The 24006-nt window shown below is 41.6% G+C and overlaps 2 protein-coding genes across 2 annotated transcripts in view; one reads left to right on the top strand and one right to left on the bottom strand.

The window, feature by feature from the left end:
* The first annotated feature begins 1890 nt into the window (after positions 1 to 1890).
* Positions 1891 to 23323, top strand: Phf11 (PHD finger protein 11). Its single transcript, XM_029559605.1, is given in 11 exon segments — positions 1891 to 2440; positions 2443 to 2520; positions 4873 to 4880; positions 5264 to 5371; positions 10235 to 10368; positions 12495 to 12544; positions 16855 to 16922; positions 17898 to 17961; positions 18594 to 18722; positions 20253 to 20328; positions 22731 to 23323. Coding segments are annotated over 11 exon segments (879 nt in total). The 5' UTR covers positions 1891 to 2424; the 3' UTR covers positions 22879 to 23323.
* Rcbtb1 (RCC1 and BTB domain containing protein 1) overlaps positions 5369 to 24006 on the bottom strand; it is a 66607-nt gene continuing 47969 nt past the window's right edge. The window contains exon 15 of the mRNA XM_008824978.2: positions 5369 to 5846. The gene's annotated coding sequence lies outside the window, so the exon portion shown is untranslated. The remainder of the gene's footprint in view (positions 5847 to 24006) is intronic.

The following is a 24006-nucleotide window of genomic DNA, read 5'->3' as shown; positions in this document are numbered from 1 at the left end:
GGCTATTTTTCCTGCATACTCTGCCCTCCCAGCTTTGTTTTCCCTATATATTTGGTCTTTATCTTTGAAGTTACAAGTTTTTTTTTTTAAGTTCCAGGTCTTGGTGGTCTATTCATATTTCAGAGTGTGGGGAAGGGGTTTTACCATGAGCCACCTGAAGTATTTTGCCAGAAATCCAATCAGCCTCCTCCCAGCTGCCTGTGGCTGTCAAAGTGTACCTTTGCATCCTGGATAGGATGTGCGCATTCCTGTTCTGCAGTACTCAAGCACTAATGTCGATTTCGTTTTTTGTCAAAACTATCCAGGTTGCCTCAGTTTCCCTTCCACTAGCTCCAGTTGGCGTTTTTCCCTCTTAGAGTGCAAGCCTCGCTCAAGTTTTCCTTTATTTCCTGAGCAAACCATTCTTGTATTTCTTTTCCAGCACAACGTTTAAAATTGTAATTTCTGTGTATTAATGCCTACATGTATGTTTGCTACATGCACCGATAACCTCTATTTATATGGTGCTTTATACCCCGTGGGTGCTAAATAAAGACACCTCTGGCAACTGAATCTAGGGTCAGTTTTTCTGCTTAAAGATAAAACTAGTTAGCCAAAGGGTGAGAGAATGTTTTCAGAAGTACGGCGGTTAAAATCAGTTGTTCCTTAAGCTGAGCACAGGGGACAAGGGTAGGGGTGGCTGGCTTCGTTTTTTCTTAAATTCTTTATAATTCAAACTTGAAAAACCGCAAGCAAACTACTCCAACTAGCTCCTCCCTGAGAAATTTCTCAGGTGGCCGCCCAATTTAGAGAAACGAAACCAGAAACTAAGAGGCTTCCTGGAGCGCTGTGGGGGGCGGCAGCAGCCATGGCCCAAGGGATGCCGCCCTTGGCAGCCCTGAGCTCCAGCCGGACCTTGGCCAGCTTCCGGTTCCCACTGGTGAGTATCAGGCCTGCAGGGCCTGGGCGGGAAGTCGGGAAGGGGGAGGAGGACTTGCCTGGTGCTCCTGCGCCTGAAGCAGCAGGGCTGCAGGTCCATTTCCCCAGGAGCGCAGATTCCCAGCAAGACTTTGCGGGGGAAACTGAAATCGCACAGCAGTATGGGTAAGGCAGGACCAGGTCCCAAAGTGGCTCTCAAGTATGCAGAAACCCATAACCTCCAGGTTGAGTGGCTCCATTCCCAGTGGACTTTCTGAGTGGGTGCCTTGCCTTCCCTTCCTTTCCACAGGTGTGCAGCTCCTGTTAATCCAGATTATACCCAGCTTCTAGAGTTTAGCATCTGAAAAGTTAATGTTCAGAGACAGTGTTGGGAAGGGAGGGGCTTTATTGAGGGCTGCATTCCTTGCATTAAGGTTTTCCTCATTTCTTTTTAAAATTTTTATTTTATGCATATGCATGTATCGCCTGCATGTATGTAACTGCGCCTATGTCATGCAATGCCGGTGGAGACAGAAGAGGCCGTGAGAGGCCCTGGAACTGGAGTTACAGATAGTTGGTAACTGCTATGTGGATGCTGGGATTCGAACCCGGGTCTTCTGCAAGAACAGTGTTCTTAACCACTGAGCCATCTCTCCAGCCCTAGTTTTCCTCATTTCTAAGCAACAGTATGTTGTAGTACTAGAGATCAAACCCAAAACATGCTAGGCCAGAGCCACATCCCCAGCCCGGGAATTTTCTAATGATTTTTTTTTTCTTTTATTAACTCATTTAAAGATGTTTCTTTACCACTTTGGTTGTCGATTTTTTTGTTTTTGTTCTTACAGGAGTTGAAACTCTGTCACAGAAATAGGCCCTGCCTCCTACTTTAAGCCTGGAGGAGTATTAGGGTTTCAAACCGCAGCAGCCTGCCCCTTCTCCAACAGGGTCCCAAGACTTTGGATTTCTCAAGCCTGAAAAAAGGGAACTGAGCTGATAAGCACCTTGGTCTTTGAAGTCAAGGGAAGCAGACTCTTCTAAGAGACAGCCTGCCTTTCCATTGATCTCCAAAGACAAGATTAGCAGATTCTGCCTGTTAACCAAAGATTTTAGGAGCCATTTTAGTACGGCAGCTTTTCCCTTATCTTAGGAGGACAAAAATAAACACTTCCTGACCCAGATCCTGGCTGGCAGACAGATCAGAGCTGGGTTTACAAGTACAAGCCCTGCTTTTCCTGACCCCGCCCCCCATTTTTTCCAAAAATTTTCCCGCCTTCTGCACCCCGAGGCCCGCCTATAAAACCTCACAATCCGTGGGCTGACATTTTCCCTTCCCCAAAGGGAACGTGTCCCTTACTAAATAAAGCTCTATCCAGCTGAGAGTTTTATCTGTCTTGGTGCCGCCTCCTCCTCCATTCATTAGTTCTCCAACAACCTTTTACCTATGGAGGAGCTAGCAAGACCATGGAATTCCATTTTCTGTTTCTTACCTGACTGTTATTTATAGATGTTTCTCAGGTTGCAGAAAAGATGGAAAAAAGGACATGTGCCTCTGCCCAGAAGATCTTGAGTACAGTGTGCTATACTTTGCACAATCAGAGAATATAGCTGCTCATGAATTGTTTGGTAAGTTACTTGAAAACTCTGTGTGTGTGTGTGTGTGTGTGTTGTTGTTGTTTGTTTTCTTTTGTTTTGTTTTTAGACTTTTTGAGACAGGGTCTCCCTGTAGCCCCAGCTAGCCTGGAACTTGCTATGTAGACCAGGTTGGCCTCCATCTCACAGAGATCTGCCTGCTTCTGCCTCTGGAGTGCTGGGATTAAAGGCATGCACCACCACGCCTGGCTTGAAAATATTCTTAAAACTACATGAGTATTTTTATGATCAGCCATGCCAGGTGCACAAAGCTCTTATCCTACCACTGAACACTACCCCAGCCCCAGCCCCTTTTGTTTACTGATCTCATCCAATGACCTTGACAAAGTCGTAATCCTAAAAGTTTCTGAATTTAACCTGGATGATCCTCATCTTTAAATAAGAATGATTTTTTTTATATGTATGCATGTATTGCCTGCATGTAGGTAAGTGCGCCTGTGTCGTTCAGTGCCCACGGAGGACAGAAGAGACTGTCAGATCCCCTGGAACTGGAGTTACAGACAGTTGTTAGCTGTCATGTGGGTGCTGGAATTTGAACCAGGGTCTTCTGCAAGAACAGTGTTCTTAACCGCTGAGCCATCTCTCCAGCCCTGAGGATGATTTTCTTTTTTTTTTTTTAAGTGCTGAGGTTACATGACAGATCAATTTCATTTTAGGACCTCTGAAAGAGGTGGGAAGGAGGGATTTTGTATGCATGTGCTGTATGCGTGCGCAGATGTGTGCAGGTGTACTTGCCCCTGCATGCATTTGTGGAGGTGTGGCTAGCTGGCTAGTAAGCTCCTAAGACGCCTTTTTCCCTCTTCCCAGTGCTGGGGTTATAGGAATGTCCCACAGCAGCACCTGGCTTTTATTTGGGTTCTAAGGATTCAAACTCAGGTCCTCATGTTTGCACAGCAAGAACTTTGCCAAATTGAGTCATCTCCCTAGGCCCAATGTTATAACCTCTTATTTTTTATTTTATTGAGATTTTTTTTCTGGAACCTTCCATTGTAGTGATAATTTGAAGAAGTAGGGAGCCTTAATAGGATATTTTTAAAGTCTTATAGTTTTGTATATTCTTTAAATTGTTAATGCTTGTACAAGCATGTTATCTTTTGTTTCATTTGCTAAAAATTGGAATACTAAATGTTACAAAATGGTTTCTCTGTATCTTTTGAAATGATCTTCCAAGTTCTTTCCCTCTCTGGCCATAAGCAGTGTTGGATATTTTATTTTGTTTCAGGTTTTTATGCACTCAATTTAATGCTTTTAAAAATATTGAACTTGGGGTTGGAGAGATGGCTCAGTGGTTAAGTGCACTAACTGCTCTTGCAGAGGACCCAGGTTCAATTCCCAGCACCCACATGGTGGCTACGAACCGTCCTTAACTCCAGTTCCAGGGGAATCTGAAACCCTCTTCTGACCTCCTCGGCATTGCACGATTATGGGTGCATTTACATACATGCAGGCAATACACTCATACACATAAAATAAAAATAATAAATATCTTTTTTTAAAAATATTGAACTTACAGAAAAGTTGTACATAAAATTTTTTGTCAGAATCATTTTACATTATGTATCATCTGTCCCTTGAGTGTATATTTCTACAAACAAGGACATTATCTCAATAAACACAATTTTTTTGACCATAGAGATTTTTATTCTTTATAAATATTGTCAGATAAATCTTCTCACATTCCAGATAATGGCTCAGTGACCCTGTTAGAACAACACTGTTTACACTCAAATGATGAATTACCTCTCTCGATATAAAAACAAGCAGAAAAAAAAAATAAGCAGGACTAGCCTTATCTCTGGATCCTAATCTCTTCTGTAATAAACACAATTTAACCATCAAAATCGGGAAATTAACCTTGTGCCTACAATACCATCTAGTAGTCAAACCCCTGAAGTTTCACCTGTTGTCCTATTAACAAAGGATTGCAGCTCAGTGAGATGTAGTTAGCTTTTATTCTTCAACCTTTTTCCTTTTAATCTCCTATGTACCTTTTTTTCTGCTGTTAAACCATTCATAGATTAACACTATTTTATCACTGTTGATCTGTTACTAGTTCTAGTAAACCCTACTGGTATACATCAACAAAACACAGCTGACTGAAGCATGCAGTTTGCCCCCTGTGATCACCGGCAGCACTGAGGCACAGCTTTCTGTTCATCCCCTCACACCTCTGCGCAGTGCTGGGGATCAGACGCCGTCTTCTGGCCTCCATAGGTGTCTGCACTTACATGCACATACACAAACAACTATATATAAATAAAAATTTTTAACGAAAAAAAGAGGGGGTTGCAATAAGTTTGTAGAAGCACTTATGGCCCTTTGAAGGCAAAGAGGTAAGCAGGTTAGGAAATAAGACCTGAAAAGTCAAAAACATCCTCACACCTTGCTTTTGATTCTCCCTGCAGACTGGCTTGCTCTGACGAATGCTCAGAGCCTGTTTTCACATTCCTAGGACAGGGAATCAGTGGCCTAGGAATCTCAGTCTACTTTGGTCCACACAGACTATTGAGATCAGGTACATAGCATAAAATATGTCTGGAGACTGGGACCACTCACAGGGAAGTGGGGTGGTTCATGGTCTGCTCATGTACCCCCAAAGTGGTCACTGTTCTACCCCAATCTATCTTCTGTTCCTTGTAAGGACTTTTTGGTATCATCGTCTGCCTTGTTGCATTCAGTATAACTTTGTATTACTCTGCTCCCCCCAAATCTGCAGCTGTATTCATCAGCACTTGTTGAATGTGAGGGTCGTAATCAACTTAATTCTGATAGAAATTTTGATGTGGAATCAGTAAAAAAAGAAATCCAGAGAGGAAGAAGGTTGGTAAGTTGAAGTAACTTTATTACTCCTACAGGACGAGTCATGGGGGTACATCCAGAGGACAGTCTGTCAGGAAACAGAAATCAAGTACCACACAGTCTTCTGCAGAGAAGGTGGCTTAGAATGCCTTTATCTAAGTGGAAGACACTCCAACTCAGACAGGCTTTAACAAAAAGGATGCTTAGTTTTTCAGAGGAAATACCAGTTTCAGAGGCTCAGTGATGCCATCATGAACCCAGGTTCATCAGATGCAGGCCGCAATCAGATCATGCTTTTCTGTTCACATGCAGCAAGAGTGAGGTCCTCCTCACACATGGAGTAAGGGGCCTTCTGAAACCTACTGTGGCTGAAAGTCTTTCTCACCAGTTGCTGGGGGTGGTCACTAATCAGCGTTTACCTTGCAGCTGAGGTCATAAGAGGGCTATCCAGGAAGGAAGGAAAGCTGAGAGGGTAGGTCCAATGGGTCCACAGGATTCCTCTGTAAAAGGCCATTTGCAAATTAGCCAACAGGATAGCAGGTCTCTGGAAAGTGTCAGCATCTGTAGGTGTGCTGCATACACTGCTCAACATAAACTCCTTCCAATTAGAAAGTTATCAAGCCAACCTCAATTGAAACATTGCTTTTATTTTTATTTGCTAATTGGGTTTGAGGGAGTTAATTGGATAGAGTTAAGGAAAGCCTCTAGATTCTAGAGATTGTCCATATACAAACCAGCTAGCTTAAGAATGAGGGCAGTTGAGAAGTATATTAAGAAGGTTATACCTGAAGGTTTTTGCAGACTTTCCTATTGGGAAAACTTTGAGGTGTATTGGAAGTGCACAAGAATGGAATGCACAGTCATGTAAGTGATGGTTACCTACTCATTCACAAGTGTTCCTGGTAAATGCTTGCTGGGTGTATACCCCATTGTGGAGGCAGGCCAGTGCCTGGCCAGTTTCAGAACTGCTGGGTAAGTGCTCCAAGAGGGGTCAGCACCACCCTCACAGGAAGGCTTCTCCTCCCTAAACAGGGCCTCTGGGTCCCTTCCAACTGTGAGGGAAGTCCTCTGAAGAAAAGACCAATGGAGAAGGAATTTCAGAGGGAACTAATGTGTAAACAAATGTGTGAAAGGCGAGAAAGAACAGGGCACCATGGAACACCACAAGCCTATGACTCCCTTGTGGCCATTCTCTGTTCAGTATTCTGACTCCCATAGGATGTCAGGAAATTGAACTCTAGGTTTTCACTATAGCAAATGATGCTGCAGCGGACACTTCTGTGCCTTCTGCTTTTGAGCACTTCGGTAGTGCATACACACAGCAGTTGGGGGCTGTGTCAGAGAAGTCCGTTTTAAAATGAACTGCTAACAAACTGTCCCCTGGGAAAGGTTCTGCCAATTTGTGATGGTTTGAATGAAAATGTCCCCCATAGGCTCTAAGTATTTGGACACTTTGTCCCCAGATGATGACGCTGTTTTGGGAGGTTTTAGAAGGTGTGGCTATCCTGGAGGAAGCATGTCACTGGGGGTGGGGTTACAGAGTTCTTAAGCCTTGCCAGATCTCCAGTTGCTCTCTTGCTTCCTGTGCCTGTGTGATGATGTGAGAGCTTCACTTGTGCTGCTCCTGCTCCAGCCACCTCCAGCCACCATGCCTCCCTGCCATGATGGACTGTAATTCCCCTGGAACTGTAAGCTCAGATAAACTCTTCCGTCTATAAACTGTTTGGGTCAGTGTTTCTATCACAGCAACAGAAAAGTAACTGATACACAATTGAAGCCTTTGTGTATAATGGACAAAAGAGCTCTTTTCCCAGCTTTGACAAGAATGGGCATTATTGCTTTTGTTAATTTCTGTCTTACCTCACAGCTTCCTGATTCCTGGAGAGGTTGAATATTGTTTCTCTACAGACCTCTGCCATCTCAGGGCTCCCCTAGCTCTAGTAGTTCCTCAGGAATCTTTCTGCAGTCTGTGGCCCACGAGATGGCCCTCTTGTAGACACCTGGCCTCCCTCTCCCATCACTCCACACAAACTCTTCCTTCCTTAATTGGCAAAGTCCAGTGTAGCTAACCTATCTGCTGTCAGCACACACTGAGTGGCACCAGCACTGAAGCTGGTGGGGAAAACCCGTGCTGATTGCCCTACAATTCAGGGTTGCAAACCTTAGTACATCCACCCTTCACACTGTTTCACATTCACTCATCTCTAAAACTTCTCCCCACCTAACCTTGAGCTGACAACTATCCTTATTTAACTCTTGGCTATATTCATTGCTCAAGTGCCACACCCCACATCTGGAAACACACTACGGGGGTCTCCTTTCTGTCTGTATGCCCCAGCTATTTTCTCCTCTTCTGCTCAACTTGAGAGATTAGAAGTAGCTTAAGCCTCTGTGCTGGGTTCCTTTCTGGATTTGAGCATCCGTCCTAGGTGGCCTAGCATGTGGCTTAAATACCATCCATATGCCAAGGACTCAGATCTACTTTTCTCCTCCCTAGAATTCCAGACTACCAATATCTCATGGATACCTAAGGCATGTCATGTTGAACTGGATGATAAGGAACACAATTACAGCCCTTCTAAACCTGCTTCTTTACTCCAACAAATAGCATCCTCACTCATCTGTCCTCCAAAGCAAAAGCCTAAGGGGTATCTTTCCTCATCATCCTCTCAGTCCAACATCAAGCCCGACACTTAAGATACATCCTGCATTCCTCACCCACTTGCCTCTCAGCATCACTAGTCCATCATAGTAAAGGACTGATGCCAAAGATGACTAATATGAAACAATTCCTCCCCTACTGACCCAGCTCAACTCATTCTCAGTCAAAATATTCATCAGTTTGTTTTCTAGAGACAGAATACTCTTGCCTGTCCTACATGACCCAGTCCTTCCCAGGGACTGTCCACTCACTGCCCCAGTGACAAGAGGCCATCCCTCTTGTCCTTTTGATAGATAAGTTTGCTAATGGGGAGGCTCATTCTTACCACAAAGCCCAAGGACCTCTGCTTAGAATACCTTTCTCTTTTTTTGCATGCCAAGCCCCTGCTTCTCTATCCATCTCCTCAGAATGATACTTTACTGACTGAGAGAACCTGATGATACTACCTCTTTGCCTTTAATTTCATGTAATGTAAAAATCATTTTGTAAGGCTGATTTATTGCAGTAGTAGGGATCAAACCCAGGGTGTTGAGTATTCTAGGCAAGTGTACTTCTACTGAGCTGCAACCCCAGCCTACCATGAGTTCTTAAAATATTTGATTTGACCATTGTACATTCTCCCTTCTAGAATGTGAGCTTTGTCTCCTACTGTTTTCCCTTGCCCTAGTGGCTGTGACATCACAGCTATCATATCCCGAGTAAACACTATACACTTACTCGTTTAGACGTTATGTGAATATTATTTGTCGTTTATTATTTCTTCTTCTTCTGTGATTTACCTGTTACCAGTTTTCTGTGGGTCATTCTTTGTTTTTGAGACAAGGTCTCCCTATAGCAACAGCTGGCCTGGATTGACTATGACTAGGATAGCCTCAAACTCACAAAGATCCGTCTGCTTCTGCCTCCCGAGTTCTGGGATTAAAGGCATGTGCCAACCACACATGGCCTCTTTTTTCTTGATACTACAGCTCTAACTCCAGAGACTTGGGGTATGCTGGGGCAAATTCTGTACCACTGAGTTACAAACCTAGCTTGGTCTTTTTGTTGTTGCTGTTCTCTCAAGACAAGATTGTGCTAAGTCGTCCATGGTGGCCTTGAATCACAGGTATACAGGGCTGGATTATCTGAATCTTAACCCTTTAATTTGCTGGAAACATTTTTCTTCCCATTTTTCCAGTCTGTTCATTTTTTTCTTTGAGGCTTGTTTCCTACCTTCCTAAGATAGTCCTCCTTTGCTTCAGTGCCATGCCCTTTCCTTCTATAGTTCCTACTTTTTAAAAAAAATTTTGTTTTGTTGAGATCTTTAATCCATGCAGACTTATCTGCAAGTGTGAGATAACAAGGTTTTTTTCCTGTACACATAGCTAGACTGTCCCTCTAGGATTAAATAACCATTCCTGTATGCTCTGATTTGAAATTCTACCTGTATCTTGTTCTCACCTACACCTGAAGTTTAGGGGTCTGCTTGTTCTGACCCTGGGATATGAGTAGTCTGTTTTGCAGAGTGGTCACACTTGCTTCCAGTTCATTCAGCCAGAGGATGATGCCCATCAACCTTAGTCATTGCTGGGTTCCCATAACCCAATTAGCTTTCTGGGGACACACAATGCCCAACCATCTCTATACCACCTTCATATATAAAATAACGGCTACAGAAATAAAAGCAAGGAATCAAGAAAGAAATAATTGTATTACTCAGTTGTGGTTTTTGTTGTTTCCACAAATTCCAAACAAGTGTGCCTAATTTTGCATTATCCTCACTAGCAACTCCCTAGGGAAATTATCACCACCCCAGAGGGGGAAATCTGAGGCTAAGAAAAAGTCACAGCAAGAGCCAGCTGAGGTCACACAGCCTTAGTGGCACAATCAGGACCTGCTCTTGCCTCAGGCTCAAGCACCCCCCGCCAGTCAACCCCTTGCCTAGAGCTAGAGAAGTCTGCCAGCCTTGTTTTTAGACATCTCTACTAAAAGGGGAAAGACTGCTGTTTAAACAGTCTGTTTCATCTTTTATTCAGATCGTTACAAACCAGTCTGTGTCAGGCATTCTAGTTTGCTGTGGTTTTGCTGAAACTTCCAAATGGGTTGCCAATTTTGTGTATATGGAAGATGGGCCTTTGGGAGTGATGCTCTGTTGTTAAGGCTGCTGCTTAAGTAACATTTAATGATGTCTTTAATTTTTAACAAAGAAAAACAGGTACTTACCCTGTAAAAAATTATTTTCTACAGAAATGCAAACTTTGCCATAAAAGAGGAGCCACTGTGGGATGTGATTTAAAATCCTGTAACAAATCTTACCACTTTTTCTGTGCCAAGGAGGGAAAAGCATTTCTACAAGTTGATGGAGCTCAAGGAACTTATAAGTAATCAGTTTTAAAACTATATTTGGGGGATTAGGATAAGGAATGGATAGATTGATAGACTTTTTAAGCTAAATTTATATAAATGGTTCTCAAATGAGACCAAGGTATGGGGGACATTCGGAAACTCAACTTCACACTTCTACAGTATCACAGGAAAAAGAACTACTCAAGGTTTTATTTCACCTTTTGAAGTCTCCTGCACCGTCTCCTTCCTGCTGGAAAGCATCACTCTTTCAGAGTAAGCAGGCAGGAGCCAGTTCAAGCTTAATTTTTTTTCTGAAACAAAGAGGCCTTCATTTACACATCCACAGGCTCCTGGGTTATCCTCTTACTCTGTGAAAGTCAGTTCTGTCAGTGTAGGATGCAGATACCAACCTCAGGTTGTCAGGCTTTACACCAAGTACCTTTACCTACTGAGCCATCTCCCTGGCCTCCAATTTGCTATCATTTCTAAAATTCCATTCAATTTTGTACTGCACTTTTTATATGTGGTTTGCTGAGTAACTCATAATAGGTTTTATTACCTACTCTCACAAAGAATTCACTTTACTTTGTATTTTACAAAGGCCCTTTAAATACATGATCAAACAAAAAGGAATAAAGTCCCTGCTCTGTCTTAAGTTTAAAAAAAAAACTGATCATACACTGGAAATAATGAACTCAATAAACAATTTTCCATTGTTTTAGCAAAGAGCAGGTGGGCTTCTCTGCATTTTAAAAAATATTTTATTTCTACTTTATGAGTATATTGCCTACATGCATGTAGGTGCATCCATGTCATACAATGCCCTTGAAGTCAGAAGAGGGCATCAGATCTCCTGAACTGGAGTTATGGGCAGTTGTTAGGTACTACTTGGGTGCTGGGAACCAAACCTGGGTCCTCTGCAAGAGTAGCCAGTGTTCTTAACTGCTAAGCTCTGTATTTTTTAGTTGGAATTTAAACATCAGTGTGCCTAGCATATGGTACTAAGATATTCAATGAAATAGACTGCATATGGTACTAAGGGATTCAATGAGATACACTGGACCTCAGAGTTGTTCTCAGCATGTGGGAGGAACAGGATTGAGCTTAGGTGTCAAAGAGCTTTGCCTGGACTTGGGAATTACTGACACTGGGGAGTGGATCCTAATATTTTCTATACTTTTTGTATGTTTAAAAAATGTATAGCCAAGCATGGTAGTACATGCTTAAAATCAAAGCACTCAGAAGGGTGATGGCCACAAATCTGATGCTAGTCTGGAGTACAGTAGGAGGACCCATGGGGTGGACATATACATTTGGCAAATGAAAGTGCACAGAGGTACCAACCCAGAGATTACTTCTGGCTGGGTATTGCTGGGAAGGCTGAATGGAGAAAATGGGCATTAGTGTAAAGGGGAGGAAACTAAGTTCCCCTAGGTGAGGAGGGCACTGCATCCTGCCTGTCAGTCCAGTAAGATGAGAGGGATGTCGCTGGGGGTAGAACAAAGCAAGCCAGGAGCCTAAGAAATTCCTTAAAATTACTCACTTCAGTCCTTTAGCCTGTTATGCTGCTGTCTTACTGAAGACCCTGATCAATGGACTCTTTATTGGTCAAGTACAAGTTCTAGTGAAAGCATGTGTGGTTTTGAAAATTACTTTTTCTCCAAATTAATACATGTACTTTTGTGCAACTACCGAAAATCAAAACTTAGTGTAGTCAGACACAAGTTTGAAAATACTAGATTAGTTCTTTAGGTGCCTCTATACAGTCAAATGCCCCTCCCACTGCACAGGATGTAGTACTGCTCAAAATACTCAGCATTCACTCCTTTAGGGAATGGAACATCGAAGGCTCAGAGGGCACAGAAGATAGGTGACAGCCTCACCCACACTTGACGTGGGCCAGTAATTTTACAAAATTAAGAAGTGTTTCTTTTTCAAAATACTTTAGCCAGGTGTGGTAGCACATGCCTATAATCCCAACTCTTGGGAGGCTGAAACAGGAAGATTTTGAGTTCTATGTAAGCCTGGATTATATAGTGAGACACTCTCAAAGATAAATACATATTTAAAGTATAGCCACCATGAAAATAGACATTTAAAAATCCTAAGATACAATATTTCAAAACTACAAATTAATTCTCTGAAATGGCATTATTTCCAGGTTGTTATGCCAACAGCATGCTCCAAAACTACCAAGTATCAGTCCAAGTGGTAAGTTTCTAAAGTTTCCTATTGTGGGTTTAAAGTTAAATATGTAGGGAAAAAAATAGTCTAATTTCCTCTCAATTAAAATTCTGTATGTGCACCAGTGCGTGTGAAGACCTGAGGTCAATCTCAGGTGTCTTTCTTCACAGTGACCCACTTTGTTCTTTGAGACAGTCTCTCACTGGGACCTGGGGTCACCAATTAGGTTTGGCTACCTGGCCAGGGAACCCTAGGGACCCTCTTGCTCTGCAGCCCTGGGATTACAAACCCGACATTTAAAAAAGTTTGTATTACATTTACTTTTCATGTTTGTATGATGTGTGTTGGCATGTGTGCGCCACTGTGTAAGCCAGAGGACAACTTTCTGGAGTCAGTTCTCTTCTTCTACCACATAGATCTTTGGGACTGAACTCAGGTTGTCTGGCTTGCTGGCAAGTACCTTTACTTGCTGAGCCATCCCACTGCCCCCAAACCTGATATTTTTATATGGGTTTTAAAAACTCAGGTCCACATGGCTCCAGAGCAAGCCCTTTGCCAATGGAGCTATCTCCACAGTCCTTAAAATATCTGTGTTTACATACTTATAAAGCCATCAGTTTCTTTGTGCACTTGGATGACAGACTGCCCAGCTTTTTTTAAAAAAAAAAAAAAAATTAAGTAGTGTATTCTTGGAACACTGCTCTTTTAACTTACACATTTTCTTGAAAGACCCATTCTGTTGATTGTAACCATCTATGAGATGGTTCTCCTAACCACAGCACTACTATGAATCAGTTCTTCAACTATGGCTAGAAGAAACATTCTACTAACAGACACCTGTATAACTGACTGGCATTTCAAATACACATGTACATCCAAACTCCCAGATGTCCCTCAGTGCAAGTTCATCCACTAGGATCTAGTCAGTCTATCTAGAGTCTCTCCCTTTAAGAAGATCAGCTGCCAATAATTCTTAGACTAAGATTGGGGCCTGCTGTTCATTTCCAGTTCTGTGCTGTGTTTTTGTCTGCTTAAGTTTGCATGGGTCTTGTGTATGCTGACACCACTGCTGTTAGATTCATATGAGAAGGGTCCCAGGAGCCTGTAGGACTATTTCCATATGGTCATGCACCTCCTCCCTGGCTCTTAAAATTCTTCTGCTCCATCTTCCGCAGTGATCCCTGAGCTCTGGGATCCCTAGATTTTATTGTAGGAGTCCTGTCCAAGGACCCACACTCTGCAGACTCTTCTCTGCTTTTGGCTATTTGTGACCTTTGGCATTCCTGGCCCTCTACTGCATGAGGGAGTTTCACTGATGAGAGTCTAAAGATGCATTCGTGTTCTCTTCATCCCTTGTTCTATGTTCCGTGAGACTTAGGTGTAGAGGTTGCATCCTAGATGTGCCACTTAGGCTTGAGAATGCCCAGCTTCTTAAACCATGGGTTCACAGTTCATATCAGGTCACATAAATGAATGTGCACATGGAGGCACAAAGAAATCTGACAATACAAGGTTTCTGAACATGCAGTAACTCAAATGTGTAATGAGCCCACTCGTCCATATTGCACTGCATGGCTTCTGGCAGCCTTGGTTCTGAACACATACCATGCACTGGACACCGGCACATGCCATCACACCAAGTAGCACTAACTAACATTGTTTCAAACTCTGACCCTGATTCAAGACAATTGTATGTTATGGGCTGCAGGGCTTTATTATACATACAATTTTCTGCTCTTATTGAAACATAATGGTTTAATTATGTAAAATAGACTTTTATTTTCCTACTATTATTCCTCATAGCATATACCAGAAGTAGTACATCTTTGTATTGCTTTGTGCTAGAATATTTGTCTTTTAAGTTTTTTTTGTTTTTCAGACAGGGTCTCACTATGTAACCCTGGCTGGCCTGGAACTGGCTACATAGACCAGGCTGGCCTCCATCTCACAGAAACCTGCCTCTGCCTCCTGAGTGCCAGAATTAAAGGAGTGCACCACTGCACCCAGCGGTGATTTTTTTTAAGTGCTGTTGACCACTTGTGCTTCATTAAAACTGCTAGATGAATCCTGGCTTAGGATTGGAAGAGAATGTCCAGCAATTTTTGAAATGGCCCTATACATACTTCTGCCATTTTGTCCCAAGTGTTTATAGTTGTCAATGCTGAGAATGTATAAACTCAAAATATAGATCAACTCTGACAAACGAAAGTGCTACAGCAGTGTCAAATATTCAGTCAAGACTTCTTTGTGTAAAAATAAACAAGCATACCCATCTCATTGCTCTGCAAATTTGCTTCCATCTTTAATAAATAGAGAAGTCACATGCATACCAAAGAATTGTTTTATTCTTTTTTGGGGTTTTGTCTTTTTGAGACAAGGTGCTGCAGCCCCAGCTGGCCTGGAACTTACTATGTAGACCAAGCTGGCCTCGAACTCAAAGAGATCTGCCTGCCTCTGCCTCCCCTGCTGGGATTAAAGGCATGTACCACCACGCCCAGCAAAGAATTGTTTTAAAATAAATCTTTCCAATTATCAGTAAATGTTTGTCTACCCATATATCCAGGGTCATGTGAAAATTTCTCAAAGAAGGGTATGTGTGGAAATAGTTTAAGGAGGCCTGACACAACTAAGTTTTCTTTCTGGCAAACTAGACTTGTTTTCTCCACTGTTCTGGGTACCTTTCACCCTCCCTGTACTCACAGGTCCCAACTCCAATACTGCTGCAACCTTTTGACCTCTGTGAGGCTTCTTTTCTATGGGAGTTACCATCCTCAGTAGTAGAATTACTCAAGTGTTGGCTGTGCCCTGAATGAAAACTTCCTGAGAAGACCAATTCAGTCTGAAGTAGATTGGCTCCCACCTCCTGAACCAGGAGGTATGCACACACTCAGGGGTGGTCTCCTTGTACTTCCAGAACAGCAGTGTCTTAACTAGCATTAACTCTGGAAGGGTGACTGTGAACTAGAGTTAGAATCTCTTTGGAAAAGAATGGTAGTATTTGTGGTTAATTTTTAAATTAAAATTGTTGGGTTTGTGGGGGAGGGCATGCCACTGTAAGTGGATGGAGGTCAGAGGACAGCTTCTGGGTGTCAGTTTTCTGCTTCTACCATGTGTCCCCAAGACTGAATTCATGTTGTCAGGCTTGGTGAAGTCACCTTTACCTGCTGAGCCATCTCCCAGGCCACCTTATTTGTATTTCAAGACAAGATACAGACTTTTTTGTTGTAGAACTAAACCAGTCAAAACCTTACTCCACCAACGCCCAATTACCAAGAAGAGACACTTACCAAAAAACTCAAAAACTTTTGTAGGAGTTCCTGTAGTTTACCATTTGTATAGACCATTTTTAACAGAAAATAGTGAGGTGCCAACTGCATCTTATGGTGGCAAATAACTAAATCTCTCTAGCCTCTTATTTTAATCACTACACTCTTTAAAAACAGATTTATGAGTGTTTGCCTGCATGTATGTATGTGCACTATGTGTGTGCCTGGTGCCCACAGAGGCCAGAAGAGGGTGTCAGATCCCCAAGAAGTAGAGTTACAGAGAGTTGAGACACCATGTAGGTGCTGGTAACCGAACCCAGGTCCTCTGGAAGAGTAGCGTGTACTTTTAAGTATACTGGCTCTTCCTTTAATCCCAGCACTTGGGAGGCAGATCTATGAGTTTGAGGCCAGCCTGGTCTGCATAGCAAGTTCTAGGCCAGCAAGGGTTACACAGTAAGAAAGACCCTGTCTCAAAATAAAATTATTTTTCATAAAACATTGTGCCACTTTATATATACTATTGTCATAAGGGAAACTACTGGGTCAAAGAATATAAACAAATGGATAACTACTGGCTAATTATCTTTTTTTTTATGTATACGAGGCTGGCCTTGAACTCACAGAGACCCCCCTGCCTCTGCCTCCCAAGTGCTGGGATTAAAGGCGTGTGCCACCACACCCGGCTGGCTAATTATCTTTTAACACTTTCTTAAACTAGACCTTGAATACATGATTACCAAGTCTTTGCAAGCATTAGATATTAAACACCTTTATCAGTATGATGTGGAAACATGAACATATTACATACCAATTATCTGCATGCCTATGACCCAACTTTTCCATTCAATGAGCCCCCTCAATCCACCCATTTTTCTAATCAATTATTTATTGTCTTCATATCAACTTTTAAGAACTTATATTTTTAAAATTAACCCTTCGTTGTAAGTTGCACATGCCTAGGTCTAAGTTTACCCAGTCTTTTGACTTTGTGACAATTCGGGGGTTATATTTTATGTAAACAGTAATCTTCCCCTTTATGTTTTCTATTCTTTTATATGATTTATATTTTAGATGCCTGTTCAGGAATGAAAAAAAAGAGAGGAAGGAAGAAACGTCTTCCATCAGGCAGTCCTGTACAGGTAATTTGACTTATAGGTCTAATTTCTTAATATGAAGTCCTTATTTAGATTTCGCTATTTCAGTCAAACACACATTTCAGATCATTGGAATAGCTAGCATTTGTAGAGCATCCTTCATTTGTGTTCTCTCCCTAGAAGGAGCTGAACCTGCTCCTGCTCTTTTGGGAAGAATCTCATATTCAGGAAGCTCTTAGAGAATTCCCACATGATGGAAGCATAATGAGATTAATGCGAAGCTGGAAATTCGAAAAATGGCCATTATTCCTGCAGCTTCTAGAAAGCATCCCTTGGCACCAAATCAGTGAGAACACATCTAACCTTACAGGATATCTATGGGCCTAAAGGGACCAAGAGCACAGCCAAGCATCCTTAGATAACCGAGTGTTTGTATAACCAGCTGCTGTCTACATCTGACCTAAATTGTAACCAGTTTTCTGGATTAGCAGATATAAAATGTGAAAATATTTGGGGAAGGGGAATTTGAAACAGTATACCAGCTCATTAGTATGAGCCAGTAATCTCTGCCTCTTGCTGTTGTATTCAATATATGGTTTTCAAGCCACAAACAGCACACAGTCTCAGTCACTCAAGAGCATCATTTGGACCTAGGACTTTGGACTAGTCTACTAGGCAACATAGTGGGACCTATCTCAACTAAACCAAAAAGTTTCTCAAAAATTTCCTGATGTTTTGTTTCATAAAACTTATCTATAAAGGCCAGGCATGGTGGTACACGCCTTTGAGTTTAAGGCCAGCCTGGTCTACATAGCAAGTTCCAGGCCAGCTGGAGCTACAGGGAGATCCCATCTCAAAAAAAAAAAAAAAAACCAAAAAACAAAAACAAAACCCTTCTATATAAATGCATATATATGTGGTATGGTGTTCACCACAAGCACATTTAGTTATACAGCAAAACATTTTTATGATATGCAATGCAATTTTAAAAACCAATATAATTTTGGTTTTCTCTCCTAGCCAAATGAGTCAAAGATCAGTAGATTCGAAAGATCTATGAGAGAAGAGCCCATCTGCCACACAGGTTTGTTCTTGGTGATGGTTGTAACAAACATAGCCTCCCAACACTTACGAAATGTATTGACGAAATGTATTGACCTAAGTATTTCAAAGTTAGTGTCACACTTTGATCTTTATTCTTCCAGACTTTTGGCCATTTATTATTAGGTAATTTATATTCTTATTAGAATACAAGTTTTTATCATAACTATGTACTCTATTAGAATCCCTACCATATCAAATTGGGTTAGAATAGAACATTTCTTCTCAGTCTATGGAAAAGATACACCTAAGGCAGATAGGCTTCCCTGAGGTAAGAACCCAGTGGTCTGCTACCCCTCACAATGTGACAGGTATACTTTCTGTTCTTTAAGGAAGCAGGTATCCGTAACAGTATAGTAACTGTGAGAGAAAGATGGGCTGTCATTTCAAGCATCTGAAGCTAAATTTTACAAAATTATATTAATTCATATGATTATTGTAAGCAGAGAAAAGTTTTCATTTTTTACTGTGTGAGCTAGAGAAAAAATGAGATGAAGTGTTATTTTACTTAGTGAGTTCAACCACTAGCTGGCAAAGTCTAAAGATATAACCATAAGGCAATGTGATTGGCTGCCCTAAGACATTTCCTTCTAAAAATGTTTTCTTCGTTCTTAGACACAATTGTGAAAGTTCCTTTTAAGAAATGTTAGGAAGCAGGACTTCTTAATGACTTATTTGAAGGGATGTTGGGCAAACTTCACTTAATTCACAGAAGACTCACAGAGGAGACCACTTCAGAATCAGGTACTGAAACAGCTTAGAGGTAAACAAATACCAGATGAAAAAAAAAACTTATTTTCTTTCCATGATTTCTGGTTTTCTTTTAACTTTTCTTTATCGCACTCTTTAAGAACAATCATTTTGCCAGATCTACTGGCCACTATAAATCAACAATATAATTCACAAATTCTGTAATTTAGTGGCAAGTGCCCTGAAGCCCCAAAGGCTGTTTCCCAGAGGGAATGACAGTTGAAATGGCACCTTCAGAGCTGGATTCAACCATGTATCTGCTCCCAGAGCCCTGTGCATCCACTGCTAATGAGAACTGTTCTGATGTGCCTCAAATTCTAATCCTTAGTAAAACAATATCCTTTTAAAAGAAACTTATTATGAGGGCTAGAGAGATGGCTCAGTAGTTAAGATTGTGTACTGCTCTTAACACAAGTTCAGTTCCTAGAACCCATGACAGGCAGCTCACAAAAGCCTATTAACTCCATCTCTTGGGGAATCTGACACTCTTCTAGACTCTGAGGGCAGCTGCACTCACACACAGCCCATCCATAGATACAATTAAAAATACATCTTTTAACACTTACTATATTCATTTCTGTGGGTGCATGTGTGCACACATGCACATGCCATGACCCACACGTAGAGGTCTGAGGATATTTGGTGTCAGTCCTCTCCTGCCACCAAGTGGGTACTGGGAACTGAACTCAGGCTGTTAGGCTTGGTGTCACATGCTACCTTCTGAGTCATCCGCCCCTGAAGTAGTTGTTTTGGATCAATGTTTGATTTAGTTAAGTATCAACTTCCTTATAGAAACTTACTTCTTAAGGAGCTCTTTGGAATACAGCTACTTTGACTTCTTAAAGCCTAAAATATGAGTTTAAACTTTTATAGTTATTTTTGCAAGGGAAATCTTGAGGGTCTATATTGTAGGTGACAATGTAAATTCTGGACTTTCTTTGAAAGATTTTTTGAGGTTTATTTTTATTTTACATGTATGAGTGTTTTGCCTGCACGTAAGTAAAAACATCCATGTCATGTAATGCCAACAAAGGCAAGAGGGCATCAGAACCCCTGGAAGTGGAATTATGGACAGTTATTGGGCACCCTGTGGGTGCTGGGAATTGAATCCAGGTCCTCTCCAAGAGCAGTCAGTGCTCTTGACCACTGAGCCATCTTCCCGGCCCTACTTTTCAGAACTTACATAAAAGTGATTTTCTATATGATAAAACCAAAAAGCAAATCTCTGAATAAACATTTCCGAGAGTCATTTATTACATGCTTTTACTTGCTTATTTTCTGAAGACCAAGAACTTCTCAAACTTGTAAAGACTGGAGGGCTTGCTGAAACACAGAGGTTCCAATTACATAGCAATGCTGAGAGTTTATGTTTCTCCCAAGGTCTCTTCTGCTGTGCTGCTGTCTGTTGCTCATGTTGCACAGGATAAGTGCTATGTGTACCCTTCTCTATTCGGAGTTATTTCCTGTTTCCCCCTGTGTGAATTATTTACATTAAAATTAACACAATTTTTTTTCTTCCTCTAGACTATGAAGAACTTGGGACTTTACTGTTTGACTGTAGGTTGTTTGAAGACACATTAATAGAATTTCAAGCAGGTGTGTGAATTATAAAATAACAGTGTAGTTTAGAGACATTTACTATGAGATTGAAATAAATGGTACACAGGTGATAAAAATTGTATTTTAGAAGAATGTTCATTGTTTTATTACATAAAAAAACTCCCACTATAAAAACAGTATGAGACCCATGCCAACTCAATCAGACAAGGGCCCAGAACGGATCCAGGGAAATGGGTGGCGGGTCGGTCCTCATCTGGGAATTATTGAAGACTGTTAACTACTGGGTGAGGGAGAGTAGGCATTACCAACAACCCCTAGATAGGCTGACTAGACTCCAGTGGATGAATTTGCATCAAAGGACATCTGGGTACAAATGCTTGACTGGATAGGACTTAACATGTATGGTAGAATACATGAGGTCCAGTGGGGGAGGGGGGTGTCTAAATTTGATTAAGAACTGTTTTATGAAATATACAAAAGATAAAAATTTTTAAAAAACATTATGACACACAGAATTAAAAAATGAAAAAATATATAGTCACACAAACACATGTGCATACACACACAAAAAACTTTCCTCCATGCAAATAGCAGTTATTTGTAGGTGGTTGGATTATAGTGCTGTATTTTCCAGGTACACTGCACAAGGCTTTTTTTTCTTTTTTTGGTCTTTTTGAAGCAGGGTCTCCCTGTAGCCCCAGCTGTCCTGGAACTCACTATGTAGACCAGGCTGGCCTTGAACTCACAAAGATCCACCTGCCTCTGCCTCCCAAGTGCTGGGACTACAGGCATGCGCCACTAGGCCCAGCTTGTACAAGTATTTTTGTAATCAGAAACTCACTAAAAAAGACAGAAGTGATAAAAGCTTAATTTCAAAACTGAAGACTATTTTTGCCCATATATAGTCAGGCCCAGCCAGAGCTGAGGCGGCTTCCTGCCCCTCCCTGCCCCTGAACCCATCCTCCAGCCTTCTCCTCTCACTTGGAAGAAATAGACAAGTTTCAGTTCCCCTCGCATTCATCTTCAGAGCTCATGTCTTGAAGTGGGGAGCACTGGAACTAATTCTAAAATTCATCAGGAAAAAAAAAAAGAATAGCCAAAAAGAGTTCTGAATAAGAAATAGTTATGTATGGCTGGGCACAGGGAAACATAATTTAGCACCTCAAGACAGACCAAAGGCCCACTTATGTATCATGAGGATCCTTGCACAGCGCTATGCACTGTGTACTGCATCTCTGGATGTGGGTAGGAGCCAGATTCCCACAGGATTTGATGTGAATAAATGGCTCCCCCAGTACTGTGTAGCACTCTGTTCTTTTCTAGAGGTATACTTGTCAGCAAAATAAGACAACAGATTTTCTCTGTGGAAAAAAACTATTTGCTTATGACCCCTTCTCAATACATACAACCTCTCACATCCTGGTTTCTATCACACATTCCTATTTGAACTCTGTAGTATTACATTTTCAGTCAGCAGAAAAATCACTTTAAAAAGTGTACCATGAATATTTTTTGTTTTGTTCTGTTTTGAGACAGAATCTCGCTATGTAGACCAGCCTGGTATCAAACACAGTGATTCACCTGCCTCTGCCTCCTGAGTGCTGGGATTAAAGGGGTATACCACCATGCCCAGCTCACAAATATCTTTTAAAAGTCCCTTGAGGATGTCAATAAGAATTACACCCCCCTCCTTTTAAAGCTACATTCAAAATGCTGTTTTTCCTAAGGGACTGATATTTATTTCATGAGAGGTGCATGCTTGGAACACGCCACCCAGCATACTAGATAAGCTGGCTGATGGTGTGAGCACCTCAAGACACTCACTGGAATTACATGAAAACCAGCACAAAAGGACAGATGTCTGACACAGCAACATTCTGGGTGAATGTAGATGACTAAGTATGCAGTTATTCTAATGACTGTATGTCTTAAAACTTCATTTTGAGGCTTCTAAACCAAACTAAAATCATCTTGTTAAGTTTCTACAATAAAACCTTTTCTGTTCCCAAATAGCACCAAAAGCTCTGATGTAACCTATGTCATACTGAAAATCAGATGGGTGTCCTTATCCTTGACATTCTAGCTACTTTGTCTCTCCATCAAAAGCCTGAATAAATGGATCCAGTGTAACATGAGGGTTACTGTGCTCAAGTTCTCAAGGCAGACAAAAAGAGCTTGTTCTGCAAATGTGCACAGAATCTCACCAACTTTACTGTGATAAATACTGGGATTCCATCCTGAATCAGAAGAGGAAGCAAACATACACCAGGACCAGTTTCTGCCCATTCACCTCTGACAATCTTCATTTGAGGGACAAGCATAGACTGTACTTGAACTGAACAGGTCTAAGAAGCAGTACACTACTTCTATTGAATTATTTCTATTAATAATAACTATTGAATAACCTGAAGTCACTTTCTTTCTTTTCAAAACAATAAAGAGTAAAATTCATGAGTCTGAACAAAGGCAATGGGAGCTGAAGGAGGAGCTTGAGGAACTTGAGGAATTAAAACAAATCTTGTGCTCGTTTCAAGAAAACAGAGACCTCAACTGCTCAAGTTCTACTTCAGTATCCTTGCTATCTCCTTAAGGACCACGAGTTCCAAGGAGTCAACTGCCACTGCAAGTAGGCACAGTACACCAGCTTGGGAATGCGTCGCTCTAGGATCAGCTCTCACCCACCCCCTCCAGGCCTCAACCTGCTGAAATACGTATGTAAAAAGCTGGCAGCTTTTAAGATGACCTACAGTAGCCCTCAGATGTCATAAATGTAGATGTATTGCTGTGCTTGTACCAGATTTCCCTGTCCTCGTGTTACACTCTGCTTTTCAGAAATTTTACAGTCACAGTCATTTACAAGGACATGTACCATCTTCAAAATAAACATTAAAATTTAAAACAAGTCCCTATGAGTAAGACCATCACTGAGAATAGATGATTCAACTGCACTATCTTCTAATGGAAATAAAGTCTATGGATTTCTATGGGGTGGTGTGTGTAGCTGAGAAGCAGCTGACACATCCACAGTGGTACCATGTTTTTAGCCTAATACTAAGACATCAATGATTTTTTTTTTAATTGTGATATGATATATGTAACAAAAAAATTTCCTTATCAGGCTGGAAAGATGGCTCAGTAGTGTATAGAGCATGTACTGCTCTTGCAGAGGACTGGGGTTCAAATTCTAGCATCTAGACCTTGGGGCTCACAACTGCCTGTAACTCCAGCTCCTGGAGATTTAACACCTTTGGCCTTTGTGGGCACCTGCAGTCATGTGTACAATCACACACACACACACACACACACACACACACACATCCTTTTTTAAAAAAAATTCACCATCTTGGGACTGGAGAGATGGCCCAATGGTTAAGAACACTAGTTGTTCTTGCAGAAGACCCAGGTTCAAATCCCAGCACCCACATGGCAGCTAACAACTGTCCGTAACTCCAGTCCCATGGGATACAACAGCCTCTTCTGACCTCCGCAGGCATTGCACGACATGGGTGCACTTACCTACATGTAGGTAATACACACATACACATAAAATTTAAAAAAAAAAATTTTTTTTTTGGTCTTTTTGGAACAGGGTCTCTATGTAGCCCCAGCTGTCCTGGAACTCACTATGTAGAACAGGCTGGCCTTAAACTCACAGAGATCCGCCTGCCTCTGCTTCCCGAGTGCTGGGATTAAAGGTGTGCACCACCACTCCCAGCAA

Source organism: Nannospalax galili, unplaced genomic scaffold (assembly GCF_000622305.1).
Source record: "Nannospalax galili isolate Female #2095 unplaced genomic scaffold, S.galili_v1.0 scaffold488, whole genome shotgun sequence".
NCBI lineage: Eukaryota > Metazoa > Chordata > Mammalia > Rodentia > Spalacidae > Nannospalax > Nannospalax galili.
This window is presented reverse-complemented; position numbering and strand designations above follow the sequence as displayed.